Below are 17595 nucleotides of genomic sequence, written 5' to 3' on the forward strand. Positions count from 1 at the left end.
TATAACAAGCTTTTAAAATACAACACATTGTTAAAGATGAAACCAGTGGTTTCCAACCTTTTTGGCTTTTGACGTCTTACAAAAAGCAGTGTGTAGTCGGGGTCACATTTCACATGTCTATGAGTTGTTAACAGCTCCACCAAATAGTGATTTTTCCCTCTAAACTTCTCACATGCTTTCATTTCAATAAATGTTCAAATGATCCAATATTTCAGCAAAAATCAAAGATTAGAGAAAAAGTCCAAAAACTGAAAACAGATTTGTGTATCAGAACTTTGTTTTTTCTTCTTTCCTCTCCCATTAATCATCTCACCACCCCTCAGATTTATCTGCTGACCCTTTGGAGGGGCCCGACCCCTAGGTTGGGAACCACTGGACTAAACTAGCTAACTGTATATAAAGTAGTGTAAACTAGCTCCACCTCCAGCAGCTACAACAGTAACATGCTGCTCTAACACTGATGCTTCACTATTAATAATCTAATGATGTCATATATAATAATATATCAGTCAGAGGGACCAAACCACTACTTTTACTGCAATACTTTAACTACATCAAGCTCATAATACTTATGTACTTTTACTGCAATACTTTAACTACATCAAGCTCATAATACTTATGTACTTTTACTGCAATACTTTAACTACATCAAGCTCATAATACTTATGTACTTTTACTGCAATACTTTAACTACATCAAGCTCATAATACTTATGTACTTTTACTGCAGGAGTATTTTTAAATTGTTGTGTTGGTACTTTGGTTCATCAGTTCATTGTGTGAGGGTGTTCAGTTAAAGTTTCAGGTATGACGAGATGCTGTGAGATGAGAGTTCAGTTCAAAGTGTTTTTCATGTTTTGGAGGAAATATTTGTGGCGTCTGCAGATGTTTTTATTGTTTCTACTGAAGATGCAGGTCAGAGAGAGAGAGAGCTTCAATAAATCTCCTCATGAATAAAAGTTAAACCCTCAAACATGTTCATACTCACAGAGACAGAAACTGTATTTATGAATATATATGAATATAAATATATTCATATGTGAATCTGAACTCACATATCACAGAGGAATCAAATAAATCTGGTTACAGATCATTGAAACTTATCAGGAATAAAATGAAAACAGCAGTGATGGAAAGTTTAACACTTAGAGACACTTTGGATTGTCAGATTAATCAGATATTGATAATAAAACAATAAGACTTGATAACTGAAATATTCAAAGATTTATCTCCGCAAAAATCTACTGACTGAAAAACATGAAAACTTAAAAATTTTCTTTGGAAACAAAGACACGCTCACATCTTCACATCTGCATCCTGATTCATCTAAAGATGATATAATATATGTATATACACACACACACACACATATGTGTATATATATATTTATATACATATAATATCATATATGGACACATGATGCTTGTTTTCTCATTTTCTTTTGTAAAATAAACACTGGTCACTATATTAGTTTCACCTGCACCCGTCTAATCATCTATTACAGCAGCTCAAACATGACGTTTTTGTTGACTCACACATGTGATGTCAGAGTGGGCGGAGCTTCATTTACACACATGAAGGAGAAAATATTCTTCTTCTACACGTGTTAAACACAGAAGATGAACATGTGACTGTGGAGGCTTTGACAGAGCGAGTAACTAATTAAAAACTGTTGCTGTTGAGTAATTAGTGAAGTAATGTGATTACTTCTGTCATGAGTAAAACAGACATGTGTAATACAGATGTTGGGGGTCAGGTGACTGCAGGTGTTTATTAGGTGGTCAGGTGACTCACAACGGGAAATGATGTCATGTCAGATCTGCTGACTCATAAGTGAAACGTTACCTGGACAGGTACTGTCCTGATGACGGCAGCTCATGTTTGTTGGGTTTGTCGTAGCAGTTCACCATGTTTTGGATCAGAGCCAGGTCTGGTCTCACCACGGTTGCCGCAGCGACGGCCCTGGCGACAAGCTGCAGGGCGTCTCTGATGTAGAAGTCAAGCGGTTTGCGCCCCACCTCTCCGTAGGCCAGGAGGCCGAGCGGTAGGCCAATGGCGTGCAGTGCATCGGGGCTGAGCGGCTGGCCTAGCACCCAGTGCATCATGGGTAAGGTGAGGCCCAGGTCCTGCGCACTGCGCAGCACCGCCGCAGCGCACTGTGGGTCGGCTCCAAACAGCAGCACTGACGCTGGCGGCGGCTGATTCTGTCGGAAGTGTCGGGACAGGAAGTCGTGGATCTGAGTGTCATCGTGGGCCGACTGCGTCAGATTCAGCAGAGCGCGCAGGTGCCAGGTGACGCCGCCACCATCCCATGATGCACCGCTGCGACCATCCAGGAGCTGCAGGAGACCCCGAGCCTCCTCCCAGCCACGACACAAAACGGCGGTGGCCTCCCTCCAACCAGAGCGCCGCAACACCGTCAGCAGCAGCTCAGACAGACCAGACTCTGGAACCCCCGTCACCATCTGCAGGTGGAACCGGTTCTACAAAGAACCAGGACGAGAACCAGAAGGAGAGAACAGGGATAGAACAGAAAGACAGGATCAGAGGTCAGAGGCCAAAAATCACTGATAAATAATCCAAAATCAAAAAAATCCTGCTTGGAGGTGAAAGCAGAACATCAAGAACCAACACAGAACCAAACAGAAACAACACAGAACCAACAGAACCAAACAGAACCAACAGAACCAAACAGAAACAACAGAACCAAAACAGAACCAACAGAACCAACACAGAACCAACAGAACCAAACAGAACCAACAGAACCAAACAGAAACAACAGAACCAAAACAGAACCAACAGAACCAACACAGAACCAACAGAACCAAACAGAAACAACAGAACCAACACAGAACCAACAGAACCAAGAGAACAAAACAGAACCAACAGACAATAAACAGAACCGAACAGAACCAAAGAGAATCAACACAGAACCAACAGGGGAAGGTTCCAGTTTAACTTCATTCTGTCTGCTTTAAATTTGTTAGATGATTATTATTTTATTTTGTAATCCCTGCACACGTCCTGTTGATGAAGAAAACATCAAACTGCATTGACAACAACAACAACAACAACAAACATGCGTTCTTTCACATTCAAAGCTCCGAACAGACACAAACACGGCGGCTGCAACCAGAGACCAAACTGAAGTGATAAAACAGGAAGTGATGATGTCATCATTCACTTCAGGCAACAAAGCAACGAAGTGAAGAGAAACGTTTGTTTATTCTTTCATCAGCTCGACTGACAACAAACAAAATACTGAATTAATGAGATTAAAACAACAACATGAAATCTGATCTCATGAATCATATTTGTGTGTAAAACAGTCTGAAAACATAAACATGAGCATGAGAACAAGAACATGAGAACATGAGCATGAGCATGAGCATGAGAACAAGAACATGAACATGAACATGAGAACAAGAACATGAGAACATGAACATGAACATGAGAACAAGAACATGAGAACATGAACATGAACATGAGAACAAGAACATGAGAACATGAACATGAACATGAGAACATGAACATGAGAACATGAACATGAACATGAGAACATGAACATAAACGTGAACATGAGAACATGAACATGAGAACATGAACATAAACGTGAACATGAGAACATGAACATGAGAACATGAACATGAGAACATGAACATGAACATGAGAACAAGAACATGAACATGAGAACATGAACATGAACATGAGAACATGAACATGAGAACATGAACATGAACATGAGAACATGAACATGAACATGAGAACATGAACATGAGAACATGAACATGAACATGAGAACATGAACATGAACATGAACATGAGAACATGAACATGAGAACATGAACATAAACGTGAACATGAGAACATGAACATGAGAACATGAACATGAGAACATGAACATGAACATGAGAACATGAACGTGAGAACATGAACATGAGAACAAGAACATGAACATGAGAACAAGAACATGAACGTGAGAACATGAACATGAGAACAAGAACATGAACGTGAGAACATGAACATGAGAACATGAACGTGAGAACATGAACATGAGAACAAGAACATGAACGTGAGAACATGAACATGAGAACATGAACATGAGAACATGAACATGAGAACAAGAACATGAACATGAGAACAAGAACATGAACGTGAACATGAGAACATGAACATGAGAACAAGAACATGAACGTGAACGTGAGAACATGAACATGAGAACATGAACATGAGAACATGAACATGAGAACAAGAACATGAACGTGAACGTGAGAACATGAACATGAGAACAAGAACAAGAACATGAACATGAGAACATGAACATGAGAACATGAACATGAGAACAAGAACATGAACATGAGAACAAGAACATGAACGTGAACATGAGAACATGAACATGAGAACAAGAACATGAACGTGAACGTGAGAACATGAACATGAGAACATGAACATGAGAACATGAACATGAGAACAAGAACATGAACGTGAACATGAGAACATGAACATGAGAACAAGAACAAGAACATGAACATGAGAACATGAACATGAGAACATGAACATGAGAACAAGAACATGAACATGAGAACAAGAACATGAACGTGAGAACATGAACATGAGAACAAGAACAAGAACATGAACATGAGAACATGAACATGAGAACATGAACGTGAGAACATGAACATGAGAACAAGAACAAGAACATGAACATGAGAACATGAACATGAGAACATGAACATGAGAACATGAACATGTGTTGCAGTTTCAGTCATTAACTCTGCTGCTGTTTCTGTTCTTCTGTTCATTCTCGCAGGAAATGACTCGATTTTCTCAACAATTGCTACACGGCGCCGATTCTCCTTCTGACTGACCGTCACCGTAACTCTGCCTGACACACTGATAACACACACACACACACACACACACACACACACGCGCACGCACGCACGCACGCACGCACACACACACGCACACACACACACACACACACAGGTGAAACACATCTGAGTTCAGGTGCAGAACAGTAAACGTCAGGTTCTCTTATGTAGAACGTTCTGTTCTTTAGATTAAAAACCTCAGCAGAGTTTCAAATGAAGCAGCTTCCCCAAACAGATAAATAAGAAACTGTATATTTTTCCTCTTTATCCTCTTTTTGTTACCGTGAGACATTTATTACCCATCATCCCCCAAACAGACTGTCGCCTGTAATATCAGAACACCATTATAATCCCTACAGTTCATATTCTACTTCCTTATTCTCTAACTCACACGTTGTTCTGCTGTACCTGCAGTTCACGTGTGTGTATCAGTTCAGACTGTTCTGGTGGTTCTTTAACTTTACTTTAACTGGGAATAACCTCTGTAATCTAAAATATTACTGGTTTTTCTTTAATGGTTGGGCCTCATCTGTCACATCTGGTCACTTTTCAGAAAATTAATTAGAATGAATGATCTGTCTGATATGTTTCATTTCCTGCTGAACACTGCTACAAAAAATACGTTCAAGGAATTCCTGTCATGCCCACTTCACCCCCCTCTTCCTCCTCCTCCTCCTCCTCCTCCTTCTCCATCAGCAGAAGAGCAAATGGAGCTGTTTCAGTCTGATTCTGCTGTCCCTGAGCTGATTGGAGGAGAAGTGATGTCATCCATCACACCTGTCCAGGAGACGGAGAGATGAGCAAGAAAAGACTTTTGAACCTGATCAGTTCTGACGGATTTAACGTCACTTCAGCCGCAGATGCCGCCGTCGTTTCAGATGTAAACACGCCTGCAGCCTCCACCAGCTGATCAACAATCAATAAAAACATCACAGACAGACTCTTCTTCACCTGCTTCTGTATCTGTTACACAAAGAGACGAGTCTGTAAAAGAACTTTTATCTTCAAACAGTTCTGTGTTTCTGCAGAATGAAGCAGGAAACGTTTCCTGAGGACAAATTAAAAACCAGCTGACTCCTCGTTTTTGTTTTTACATTTTAACACAACCAGTGCTCTCCTCCTGAGGCCCGTCTGTCCCACGGCATCCTGGGAAATGTAGGAAATCCCTGACCCAAGCAGAACTGATGTTTGTTCAGTTTGGTTTCAACAAACTACTTTTCAACATAATGTTCTGTGTCAGACGCTCACTTATTAGATTGTTCTCGGTTCTCACAAATACACAAATCACTCTGATATTTTCTGACTGAAGGGAAACAAACTGTAAATGTTTGAACGCTAAACTGCAGACTCCTGCAGAAAAGTAAAGGAGCTGCTGATGAGACAGAAGGTTTTATAAACTAAAACAAATTCAGCATTAAAGTGGACTTGCAGGCAGATACACTGAGTCCAAACACACCTGAAACACCTGCTGGTGTCTCTGAACAGACATCTGATCTCCACCTGATTGATTTATATCTTTCTGTCTGCAGAGATTTTACAGAAAATTGTTTTAATACACAAAATGAATGTATGAACTATTGAAGGGAGCATGCTAACATTACTGCTAATTAGCACATGCTAACATTTTAATTTCACAGCAATCTGTTCAATAGTTGTTGAGATATTTCAGTAAAGAAGTAAAAAGGCGACCTCATGGTGGCGCTAGAGGAGAAGTCAGAGGATCATCAGACTGTTTAGAGAAAAGTCTGTAAATCTGCACATTATTACTGACAAACAGGTTCCAAAGGTTTTCACACTAATTTCATCCATTTGTGTCAGAAAATTGCCTCAATAATGACTGAAGCTCTGCTCCAACTTTATTTAAAGCAGGTTCCCAGTGTTCCCAGTGTTCCCAGTGTGTTAAACCAGCAGTCAGGTGTCTGTAATCATTCCTCCTGTTCATACTGGATATTAAAAGATCCTTCAAATGTGCTTTAATGGAAGTGATGGAGGATAAAATCCACAGTGTGTCCACACAGTCATTTAAAAGTCTGTGTGAAGCTTCTATTCAGCTTCATCAGTCTGAGTTAGTCATATCAAGTGGATATCTGACACATTTACAGTCTTTTTAGCATCTAATTCCCTCTTTGTGTTTCCTCGGACAGTGTTTCCCTGTTGAGGAGGAACGATCACAGCAAGAAAAACATGTTTCACTGTTCATTTGATCTCCTGACTGCTGGTTTAACACACACTTGAGAAATTGTCAACGTAGTCTGTAAATGAACCTTCATCACTAAACTACGGTGGCCCTGAAGTGCACATCACAATGACAAATGACAAAACACAACAACATTAACTTCTCCCGGAAAGGGTAGGTACCTGCTATCGACAAAGCTTGTTGCTGATTGGACGCTCTCCCATTGACAAGGATCATCGCTGATTGGACGGACGCCCTGTCCGTCTTCATTTGGGGTCCATGTAGTCTCCACCCAAAGCTGTCTTCAACTTGATTCATAACAGGATAAACAATCAATGTATTCTTGTTTTTCGTGTTAAATTAAAAAAAAAAAAAAAAGGAAATCCACATGCTTTCAAATATATATACATATTTATATAGATATATATATATATATGTATATATACATATAGATAGATAGATAGATAGATAGATAGATAGATAGATAGATAGATAGATAGGACAGCGCCTCCTTCCTGTTAAAAAGACAAACAGTGCGTCCGTCCAATCAGCAACAAGCTTTGTTGATAGCAGGTACCTACCTTTTCCGTTATAAGTTAATGTTGTTGTGTTTTGTTATTTGTCATTGTGATGTGCACTTCAGGGCCACCGTACTAAACACACAGCAAGCTGCAACAACTGAACGACAACACAAGGCCTCAAATAAAGACTTTGACATCACAGATCAGAGTTTCCTTTACTGATGATCTATGAAGTAGTTTTAGTTCCACCGAGGCTTCACATCAGAAAACACAGACAACAAAGGACTGGATGCTGTGAAACTACACCCGCTAAATATAAATACATTTATATTATAATAAAGTTTCCAAAGTGCTGCAGATCTGCTGAAACTGAACAAAGTGAATCAATAAAACAGAAACAGAATGAAAGAAGGTGATTCAATAAACTGTGAATAAAATATAAAGACGAGGAAATGAAAAAAAAAACTTGTTTCACATCAAACAGCAGCTGACAGAAAGATTCAGAGTTGACATGTGACTGAATTATGACATCACAGTGTACGTTTGGGTTTTTACACGAAGCAGAGGGAGGAGATGATGCTTTAAGGATATTAAAGGAGGTATTTGAACTTTTTTTGTGGAAAACATATCAGACACAAATTATTATTCAAAGCAGATTATTTTATATGTCTTAAAACTTGTCTGGGGGGCTTGAAGTTCAGAGTTTAATAAATCTGTTTCCACAGAGAGACGCTGTCAGTGACTCTGCTGTTAAATCCTCTGTTTTCTCTGCAGAGTTTCATCTCCATCATGTAGGAAAACATCATTAATGTGAGCAGAGAGTATTCAGAGTCAGAGTGTAATAATGAGAGCTGACAGCGGAGCCGCCAGCTGCTCTCACTCTCTTTAAATATTAAGCACCAGTTTGTTCCGCTGTAATATGTTCTCATTACTCTGAACCTGAACCAGCTGTCTCTACTACACAGTCAGCAACACTACACACTGCTGCCAGCGCCCCCTGCAGGCTGCACAGCTCATTAACGGTTCTTCTCTTGCATTCTTTCTTTGTAATGTTTCTCCTGAAGGTGGCGCCAGAGGAAACATCATCACTGAACTGTAAAAAGATTTATCCTCTGAGGAGCAGGAGTGAGATCTATAGATTAGATTCACTTTATTATTATGATCCTCCAGACATGTTTTAGGACAAATCCTCTGCATACAATAATAAATTGTCTCTGACATGTTTTTTCCACAGAAATGTTCAGTCACCTTTAAAAACCTCTAATCTCTATATATCTATACTGTGTTGTGGAAGTATTGAGCGATGGTCAGCATCTCAGTGGAGAAAGTGCACACGAGTCTTTGATGTCTTAATGCTGAGAATGTTTATCGAACACTCGGCCGAGCAGAGAACTGAAACCTGTTCTGCCTTCTGAAGGTTTGACTCTCAGTCTTTAACTCCAACAGATCAGCCAACAATATGGAAAATTAGTTTAATTGGTTCACTAGTTTCTAAACGAGGAACTGCACTTTACTCGTTAGTTCAGAGGGGTGTGCTATGAGGCGAGATTAGTGGGTTAGCGAGGTATGTTCAGCCTAAAGCTCTCTGTTAACCTGGCTAGATCACCATGGTAACTGATGCTGCAAACCTAACCTGGTCCAGAGCAGGTTATGTTTCGAGTTTCAGCTTAAATCAGCAATAAAAAGTGCCGCCATTTCACCAACTACCTGATTTTTTAATTAACAAATTTACACGGTCAGCAATTTTCTGCCAGCGTTCCTCTCTCGCCTTATGTGCAGAAACAGCGTTGCTCTTTGCTGTGATAATGTATTTATATCATTCACTGCTCTCCGTTATAACGACCTGTCCCTCCTGACTGAAGTAGGCGACACGCGATCGGTCTATTATGTGCGGAAAAAGAGTCAAATGACGCACCAAACGCCCCCCTTCATGGGGACGCGCACAGAGCCTGAAGCAGAAAGCCTGAGTTAACAAAGAAAGTTCATAACCACCGTCGTGAAACCGCTTATCTCTGATCGTGAGTTTAGGGTTTGTCGAACCAGCTCACACAAAGAAAGCCTGGATATGTTGAGCTTGCTTTGTAGTAAAAACCTCTCTGGTCACCGTCAGCACATTCCAGTTTGAATGTTGATGATTATACAACACGTAGTTCCGACCGAGCAATCTGATTGGTCAACTAGACATTTAGAACGTGCTCGAATCAGCATGACAGCAACACTGTCTCCGCCATTCATTAGAACTACAGACTGTGACGTCTCGCTAACAACAACAGTCACTTCTGGGTAGACGACTGCTGGTTGATTTGAGTTGTGTAGATATGTGAACTTGGCAACTTTTTTTCTGTTGTCTTTTTCAGCCGTAACTGTAACGTTTGTAGATATATAGTAAAACACTGTGGTCCGACCTATCTGACGTTTCTGCTGGCTTTATTTTATGTACTGTGTTGCTTCGCTAGTGTCTTTGGTTTGTTTTGTTTTGTAGGGAGGATCTGCGGTGAAAACCCGGAGCGGAGTTTTGAGTTTTCCTCCTTTTATGTTTGTGAAACTGGATTGAACTGAACTGATTAGCAGTTGTGGGGAAAACAAAACAGACCCTTTGCCGAGTGGATTTAACTCTGAAAAATGACTTTTTTCAGCAAATATCTTAGTTACAACGAGATTGAGCTAGCAACGTAGTTTTGTGTTTATATGTGAAGTATTTATTCAGTTTGGGAAATGCTGCGATCTCTAGAAAGCGTTAGCTGAAGTTAGCTAGCTGAGTCAGCAGGGACTAGAAATCGTCTCTGTTGCTAGGTCGTTGCTAAGGGTCGGTCTACATGCTGGAGTAGTAAACTAGGTTTCATTACATAGGAGTCTACTGACGTGAGTGATTGTTTTCCAGGTATTAGTCATACGCCATGTGTTTCCATGGAAACAGAGATAACACAAGCAAAAAGTTTTTTATTTTTAGAGCGAACTGCCTCACAATATGAATACATTTTGTTTATATCTTTTATTTTGTTGGTAAATGTTGTAAATAATCACAATATTACACTTGAGGGTGTGATTTACTTTATTGTTGGCACGACTGAAGTGTAATATTGCTTAATTATGTCATAGAATCTACGCATTCACCTGTCTGTGGCATCCAGGGAGTCTCCAGCCATCTCCCTGACCTTGGTTACCGGGACGACGCCGGTTCACTCTTTACCAAAGTGGCTCCAGGTTTCCCAAACATCACAGACAGCTGTATATCCAAGGAGATGCAGTTTCTCTCTCTGTGAGACTTGATGTTATTTACTCTGTGAGCTCCAGGCCTGTGCTTGACCCAGTGTAACCCCATATGTAACCGCTAAAGATGGAAAATCCCATAACATACTGGACCAAACTGGTTGCGATGTCACAAATCATTCTCATAGGTACACGTCTTAAACTCAGATTTAAGACGGGCACAGAGAAACTTTCCTTCTTCAGCAGATGAATGTGAGAACAAACTCCACCGGCTAAATGACGAGTGAATATTCATGTCTTACCAGCCGCTCAAAAGATTACTATTGTTTTTTTTTGGCTGGTGAGTGAAATAAATCTACCAGACATTTGCATATTTTACCAGCAGTTGGCTGGTGGCTGCTGCTAATTTTGTGCTCTGACAGAGAAGCTCAAACATCCAACTGAAGGAACCAGAAGAAAAACATAAACACTAAGAAAGAAAACAGAACAGAAAACACGCACATGGAAGAAGAAGAAGCAATCGGTAGCAATTCAACACATAGTCGACACATGACACACATCCGTCATAAAATACAAAAAACTACAACACAGCAGCGTCCAGCAGTACAAAGACTCGATGTGAGAGAGGACACAACACTTTCCACCGTGCAGCTCTGACTACAGTACTGCTGCTGTGTGTTATACAGAGCGATGGATGATGGGATAAAGGAATTCTTTGCTCTGTTACTTTTGCAGCTGGAGGACTGAAGACGATGTGGAACATTTCAAGGAAATATGTTTTTGTCTTGATGGTGGCGCTACAGGAGATGTCACTATAGTTACAACACATCCTGCAAACTACATCACACAATCAGTCAGGCGTCCTCCAAAAGAGACACAACGAGTCGTCTCAGCGACGGCGCCCTCTAGAGGTCGTCGTCATGATGACGCCCACAAAGCAGGAAATCAGCTGACGTTATTAAAGAGTGACAAAGATCACCATTCACTTCTTGTTTACAACCACAGTCGTCCCGGTGTTTATTGTAACCATGACGACAAAGGTCTCCTAACCGTGACAAAGTATTTATTTCAACCAACCACGATGTTTCTCACCAAACCGCCACCACAGCGTCGTCCAATCATAAAACACGTTTATTTTCCAGCAGTGATGTGTGACGATGTTTGTTCTGCTGATCAGAAAACATTTCTGTGTCCCGATGAAGAAACTGATCCTCTGCGTCTGACCATCTTATACACACGTTCAACCACAGTTCAGGAGTATTAACCCTCACATACATGTCTTTGATGGTGGGAGGAAACCGGAGCACTCGGAAGAACCAGAACAGATCCTAGGAACTCCTCACAGGAAGGACCGGGGTTCAAACCCACGACCTTCACGCTGTGAGGCAGCAGCACTAACCACTAAGCCAATATGCTGCAGAGGATCAACAACATGATGTATAATAGAACCTTTAAATTCTCCTTGTCTGATCAATATTTAATGTTATATTAAATTATTATATTATAAAAACACTGTCAACACCTGTTTACATCGTAGACTCTGCTACTGTGTCGCTACTGTTGCAGCTGTAAAACGGTGGATAAATTGTTCTGAGTGTCATATAAACCCTGTGAAACGACTCGTTTCACTCTCAGAATTTGATCCATTCGGTCGGGTAACATTTGGAAAGTCTAGGGGAGCCACACGATTAAATTATTTTATCCCCATTCAAGTTAGCAGAGAGCTAACTGGAAGCTAACTGGACGTTAGCTGCATGTTCTGTCCACAGAGCTCAGTATGATTCCTCCGGCCAGCGCAGGAAAGTCCAACTCTGCATGCTGTGAAGTACAGAGAGATTTATCTGCTGGTGATAAACTTAATCTGCACTGTGTGAACGTCACACTGCAGGTTTAATTTAGTATCATTATTATTCATTGAATGTAGCTTTATAAAACGTCTAAAAGTCTGTTTTTGTATAATGATCTTTCCTCCTCGTTGAGTTAAAAACAAACTTCAAATAAGATTTGTTGGCATGAAGATGACTGTCACATTATTATAATATAAAGCTAAATGACACATTATTGAATAATGATGTTTTACACAAGAAAACAAACAATCATTTAGAACATAAATACACAAACACACTCGATGGATGTAATATAATAAATAAATACATCATGTAGAATCAGTTTTAATGATGAAGAGTTTGTGTTTCAGCGTCCGTCTGAAACACTAAAGAGTTAAAAACATCACAGATCAAAGTGATTCGTCTGCAGGATGAAATGAAACTGAAAGATGGTGATGATGATGATGATGATGCTCTCGCTCACATCTGATTTGATCCGTCTGACTTTTCTCTCTCTGTCACAGATTAAATATCGATCGGGGTTTCAGGCGTTTGTTGTGATCGCACCCCCAGAGACCGACACCAAGCTAAAACCTGGACCGGGACCCGGACCGGGACCGAGGCCCCGATGCAAAACACAAAAACCTGCCGTCTCCCCCGGCGACGTGTTCGGGCTCAGAGGCTCAGCTGGTGTTTCCCGCCAACAAGAGAAGTCATGTGTTTCTTTCAGCTCCGCGTTTATCAGCAGGATTCAGACATGAAGCTGCTGAGTGCTCGGAGACTGACAGCCACCGACTCTCCCCGGAGGAGGAAACACAAAACACAGCAGGCAGCATCCATACAGACTTCACACTCAGCAACAGAAGAAAAGCATCCAACAAAGAGGAAGAGGAGGAAAATCAGATGCCTCAAAGACACAAATTATACATCCAGCAACGTTACATCAAGCCTGATCATCAGCTGACTCATCCTCAGCGTTTGAGGGCATCACAGATAAAGCTTGTTGTTGTGGAGGCATGGCTGGATTACTGAATGGGCCTGCTAGGCCCGGGGGCCCGAGGGGCCCCTAAGCCAGAGCTTCTGCATGAAGTCGCTGTTATTAACTTTGCGTTTCTTGTCACATAGTCAAAGGGCTTAGTCATTCATGTCAATAACAGCCCCAAACGTCCTGCTGAGAGACTGAAGGAACAGCCTGAACATTCACTTTGAAGATGTCACAACAAAGAAAACATCAGGATACTTTTTAAGGTTCAGGTGCATTATTATTATTATTATTATTATCATGTTGTTGCACCTGCCCAGAAACACATTTATTATGTCTTTCTTTTACATTTTGTCTTGAGGCCCTTCATGTTTTATATAAAGCACTTTGTGCCTTGTTGTTGGAATGTGATGTACAAATAAAGTCGCTTTGCCTCGTCTGTTTATTTCTACATAATTGACAGTGAAGCTTCTCTCTCACATTTCTGTAAAATAAAGTTAAAAAGTTTTTTCCCACCACAACCTTCTCTGTGACGACTCTGAAACCTAATCTGCACTTCGTTTACAGTCACAGTCTGTCAGTGATCTCTGTGAACCTACGCAGAGAAGTGCATTATGGGTAACTGTAGGCTGCACCGACACGCACACCTTCAAAACCTCAACATGCAGCGCAGACCTGAACATCAAGCAAGTTGCTGGATTCAATTCAAAGTCCGAAGCATAAATATGATTCATACCAATATAAAAGAAACATGATTCCACCTTAATACTCAATAAAAGGCCAAATTTATCATCTGCTATGTGTTGACATAAAGTTTGCTGTTTCCTCGTCTTCGATCTTGCAACGTCATGACACTGATTCATCAAATGCTCGTTTCTTCGTTTTTTCTGTGGAACAAATTGTGTCTTTGGTTTTTAAGAAAGAACTAAGCCGCCTGCATAGTTTCAGAAGGATATCTGGGACATAAATTCAGACTTTATATGGAAACACTTGAAGCCAAGAAACATATTTTACATCCTGACTTCCTGGATGTAAATCTCACCACATTATCAGACGGCTTCTCTTCGCGTCTCAGGACCTTTCAGATGATTGTTGTTTGTCTTTTCTGTTTGATTTGGATGAAAACAGCCTCTGATAGTCGAATAATCTCTCTCAGTGTTTGTGTTCTGACTCACATCAGGAAACACAGAGAAATGCACTAAATTTTATCTTACTTCATCACTTAGCCAAACTGCATTGAATACATTTATTTTTAACTGAATTCATTTCCATAAAGCTCCAAACACAGGCTCAATCTGCTGTCGGCTGAGAGTGAAAGCAGCAGGCAGGTTGGCTCTGAGGTGAGTCGCTCGGAGCCAAAAATGTTAAAGGCTCTGTGTTAAATCAGTTTTTAGGATAATGGCTCTGTATAACTACACTGCAGTATTAAATGATGTTCAGTGAGCTGCTGTCAAACAGAGCTGATCTCTTAAGTACCCCATTAATGACCTCAGCAGGTTTCACACAAAGAGCTTCTTCTCAGACAGACAACCTGACGTCATGAAGGCTTCTAGCAGGAAGTGAACATCCACATACTTCAGCGGCCTGAGAGACGCTGAGAGCTGCAGCATGCAAACATGTTTTAGTTCTAGCTTGTTGTACATATCACAACCTGTATGACTCTGAAGCTGTAAACAGTCTCTCGTTCCTGCACATGCTCAGTAGCGTCTGCCTTACACAGAACTACTCTCTGAAGACTGAAAACATGGTGCTGTTATCAGTCCTTTCTAAACACACTAACGTGACCAAACTCTTTGTGATGAAGGAACATGTCACCCAGTGCAGCGCTGTGACTCACTGATGTGTTTATTTAATAGTTTATGGACAACAACGGAGGCTTTTTATTCTGATTGGTTCCTGCACGGTTCAATACTGAGTCTAAATGTTGAACTTTACCAACAGACAGAAGCTCATTTTACACACAAAACACACAAACACAACAACACGTGTCAATCAGACACACTGAGATAAAAACACAACAACAGGCAGCACATGAGGATCTTTTATTACATCACTGTTTTATTGTGTTTATGTAGTTTTAATGGTTGATAGTGTATAAATGTGTATATAGTGTAAATACAGTCAGCTCTCTATAGAACAAATACAGTTTATTTCCTCTTTTTTTTACCATCTCATCAATCTCTGCGTTTGACAGACACTTTGTCCTCTTTGTGGACATTTTCTCAAACAGTTCTGAATACTACAATACCCATGATCCCCAGCCGCTGTTGCTATGGAGAGGAAGCCATTCAGAGGTGTGAGTCAGAGCTTAAGCCTGTTGCCATGGTTACTGAATCGACCTAGACCTCAAACTAAAGAGAATTTATTTAAACTTTTACATGTTTTATCGTATCGCCTGTGATTGGACGTTTCTTGCTGTACTGCATCTTGGGAGCTGTAGTCAACTTCTCTCCTTCAGCCTTTATGTCTGTGAGCTAACTCTCATCCATTTACATCAAATGGTAACATTTATATTTAACACTGTACACGGTCCAATAAATAAATAAGACAACGTTTATGTCAATTAGGAAAAAAAATTCTTTCAGCTTTGTGGTGACAGTTTACACCTGAATGTTTTTCCTCTCCCATTAATCATCTCACGACCCCTCAGATTTATCTGCTGACCCTTTGGAGGGGCGCCACCCCTAGGTTGGGAACCACTGGACTAAACTAGCTAACTGTATATAAAGTAGTGTAAACTAGCTCCACCTCCAGCAGCTACAACAGTAACATGCTGCTCTAACACTGATGCTTCACTATTAATAATCTAATGATGTCATATATAATAATATATCAGTCAGAGGGACCAAACCACTACTTTTACTGCAATACTTTAACTACATCAAGCTCATAATACTTATGTACTTTTACTGCAATACTTTAACTACATCAAGCTCATAATACTTATGTACTTTTACTGCAATACTTTAACTACATCAAGCTCATAATACTTATGTACTTTCACTGCAATACTTTAACTACATCAAGCTCATAATACTTATGTACTTTTACTGCAATACTTTAACTACATCAAGCTCATAATACTAGTGTTTTTTTTTACTATAGTAGGCTCTTTCATGTCCTATACAGTGGGGTCCAAAAGTCTGAGACCATTAGTGAAGATATTTTTCATTTGTTTCAAATGTAATACTATATTTTTCATCACAAATGAAATATCAGCTTTACAATTTGAGTGAAAAGTTGAATCTTTAAAAAATGTCCATGACTTTCAGAATATGTCCCTCTGTTGCTTTAATGACAGCAGCACTCGAGCTGTATGGACTCCACATGTTGTCCGAACCCTGATGAGCCGCGTTATTTATCCCAGCAGGATGCCACAATGTTCAGTGTGTTTGGCTTTTTCAGGGGTTTTATTGGCATGAAGGTTTCAAGAACAATGTTGCCAAAGCATCAAAGTACAATTTGTCAAAATATTTGAAGAGTACAAAAGAAAATTAATATGAACATTAACACAACGGCGTATTGATTGTCTATATACAGTATATCCTATTTCAGTATTTGTGTGTTTGGGGGGGGGGGGGTTCACTCAGTAACCATCTCCCCAATTACATTTCAACAGATCTGTGTACTTTTTCAGTCTCTATCTCATGTTGTAAATTGTGACATCATACTGCAGAATGTGACCCAGCAGTGATTGCAGGCATTTCAAGAATAAAACATGAACTGCTGAAAAACTGCAAACAAAGTTGGAAAGAAGTTTCATGACACACAGGATTAAAGAGCTCGAGTAATCCGATGTGTCCTGCACAACAGGCAGGATGCTGAGTTAAACTGACCAGTCTGAAGTGTACAGAGGCTGCAGATTAATTAACACATGTGTCCTGCTGCCTTCAGATGCTGCAGGGATTTAATGACCTGACGGAGAAGCTTTTCATACGGTATAAAGCAGCTGCGGACAACAGATACTGTCAGAATCAATCATATTCATTTATAAATCAATGCAGACT

General features: G+C 40.3%; 1 protein-coding gene across 1 annotated transcript in view; it reads right to left on the bottom strand.

Moving 5' to 3' along the window:
• grin3bb (glutamate receptor, ionotropic, N-methyl-D-aspartate 3Bb) overlaps positions 1–17595 on the bottom strand; it is a 77973-nt gene that overhangs the window by 21296 nt on the left and 39082 nt on the right. The window contains exon 2 of the mRNA XM_067595988.1: positions 1845–2482. Coding sequence (XP_067452089.1) covers positions 1845–2482 — 638 coding nt within the window. The remainder of the gene's footprint in view (positions 1–1844; positions 2483–17595) is intronic.

This window comes from Thunnus thynnus, chromosome 8, assembly GCF_963924715.1.
Source record: "Thunnus thynnus chromosome 8, fThuThy2.1, whole genome shotgun sequence".
Lineage (NCBI taxonomy): Eukaryota > Metazoa > Chordata > Actinopteri > Scombriformes > Scombridae > Thunnus > Thunnus thynnus.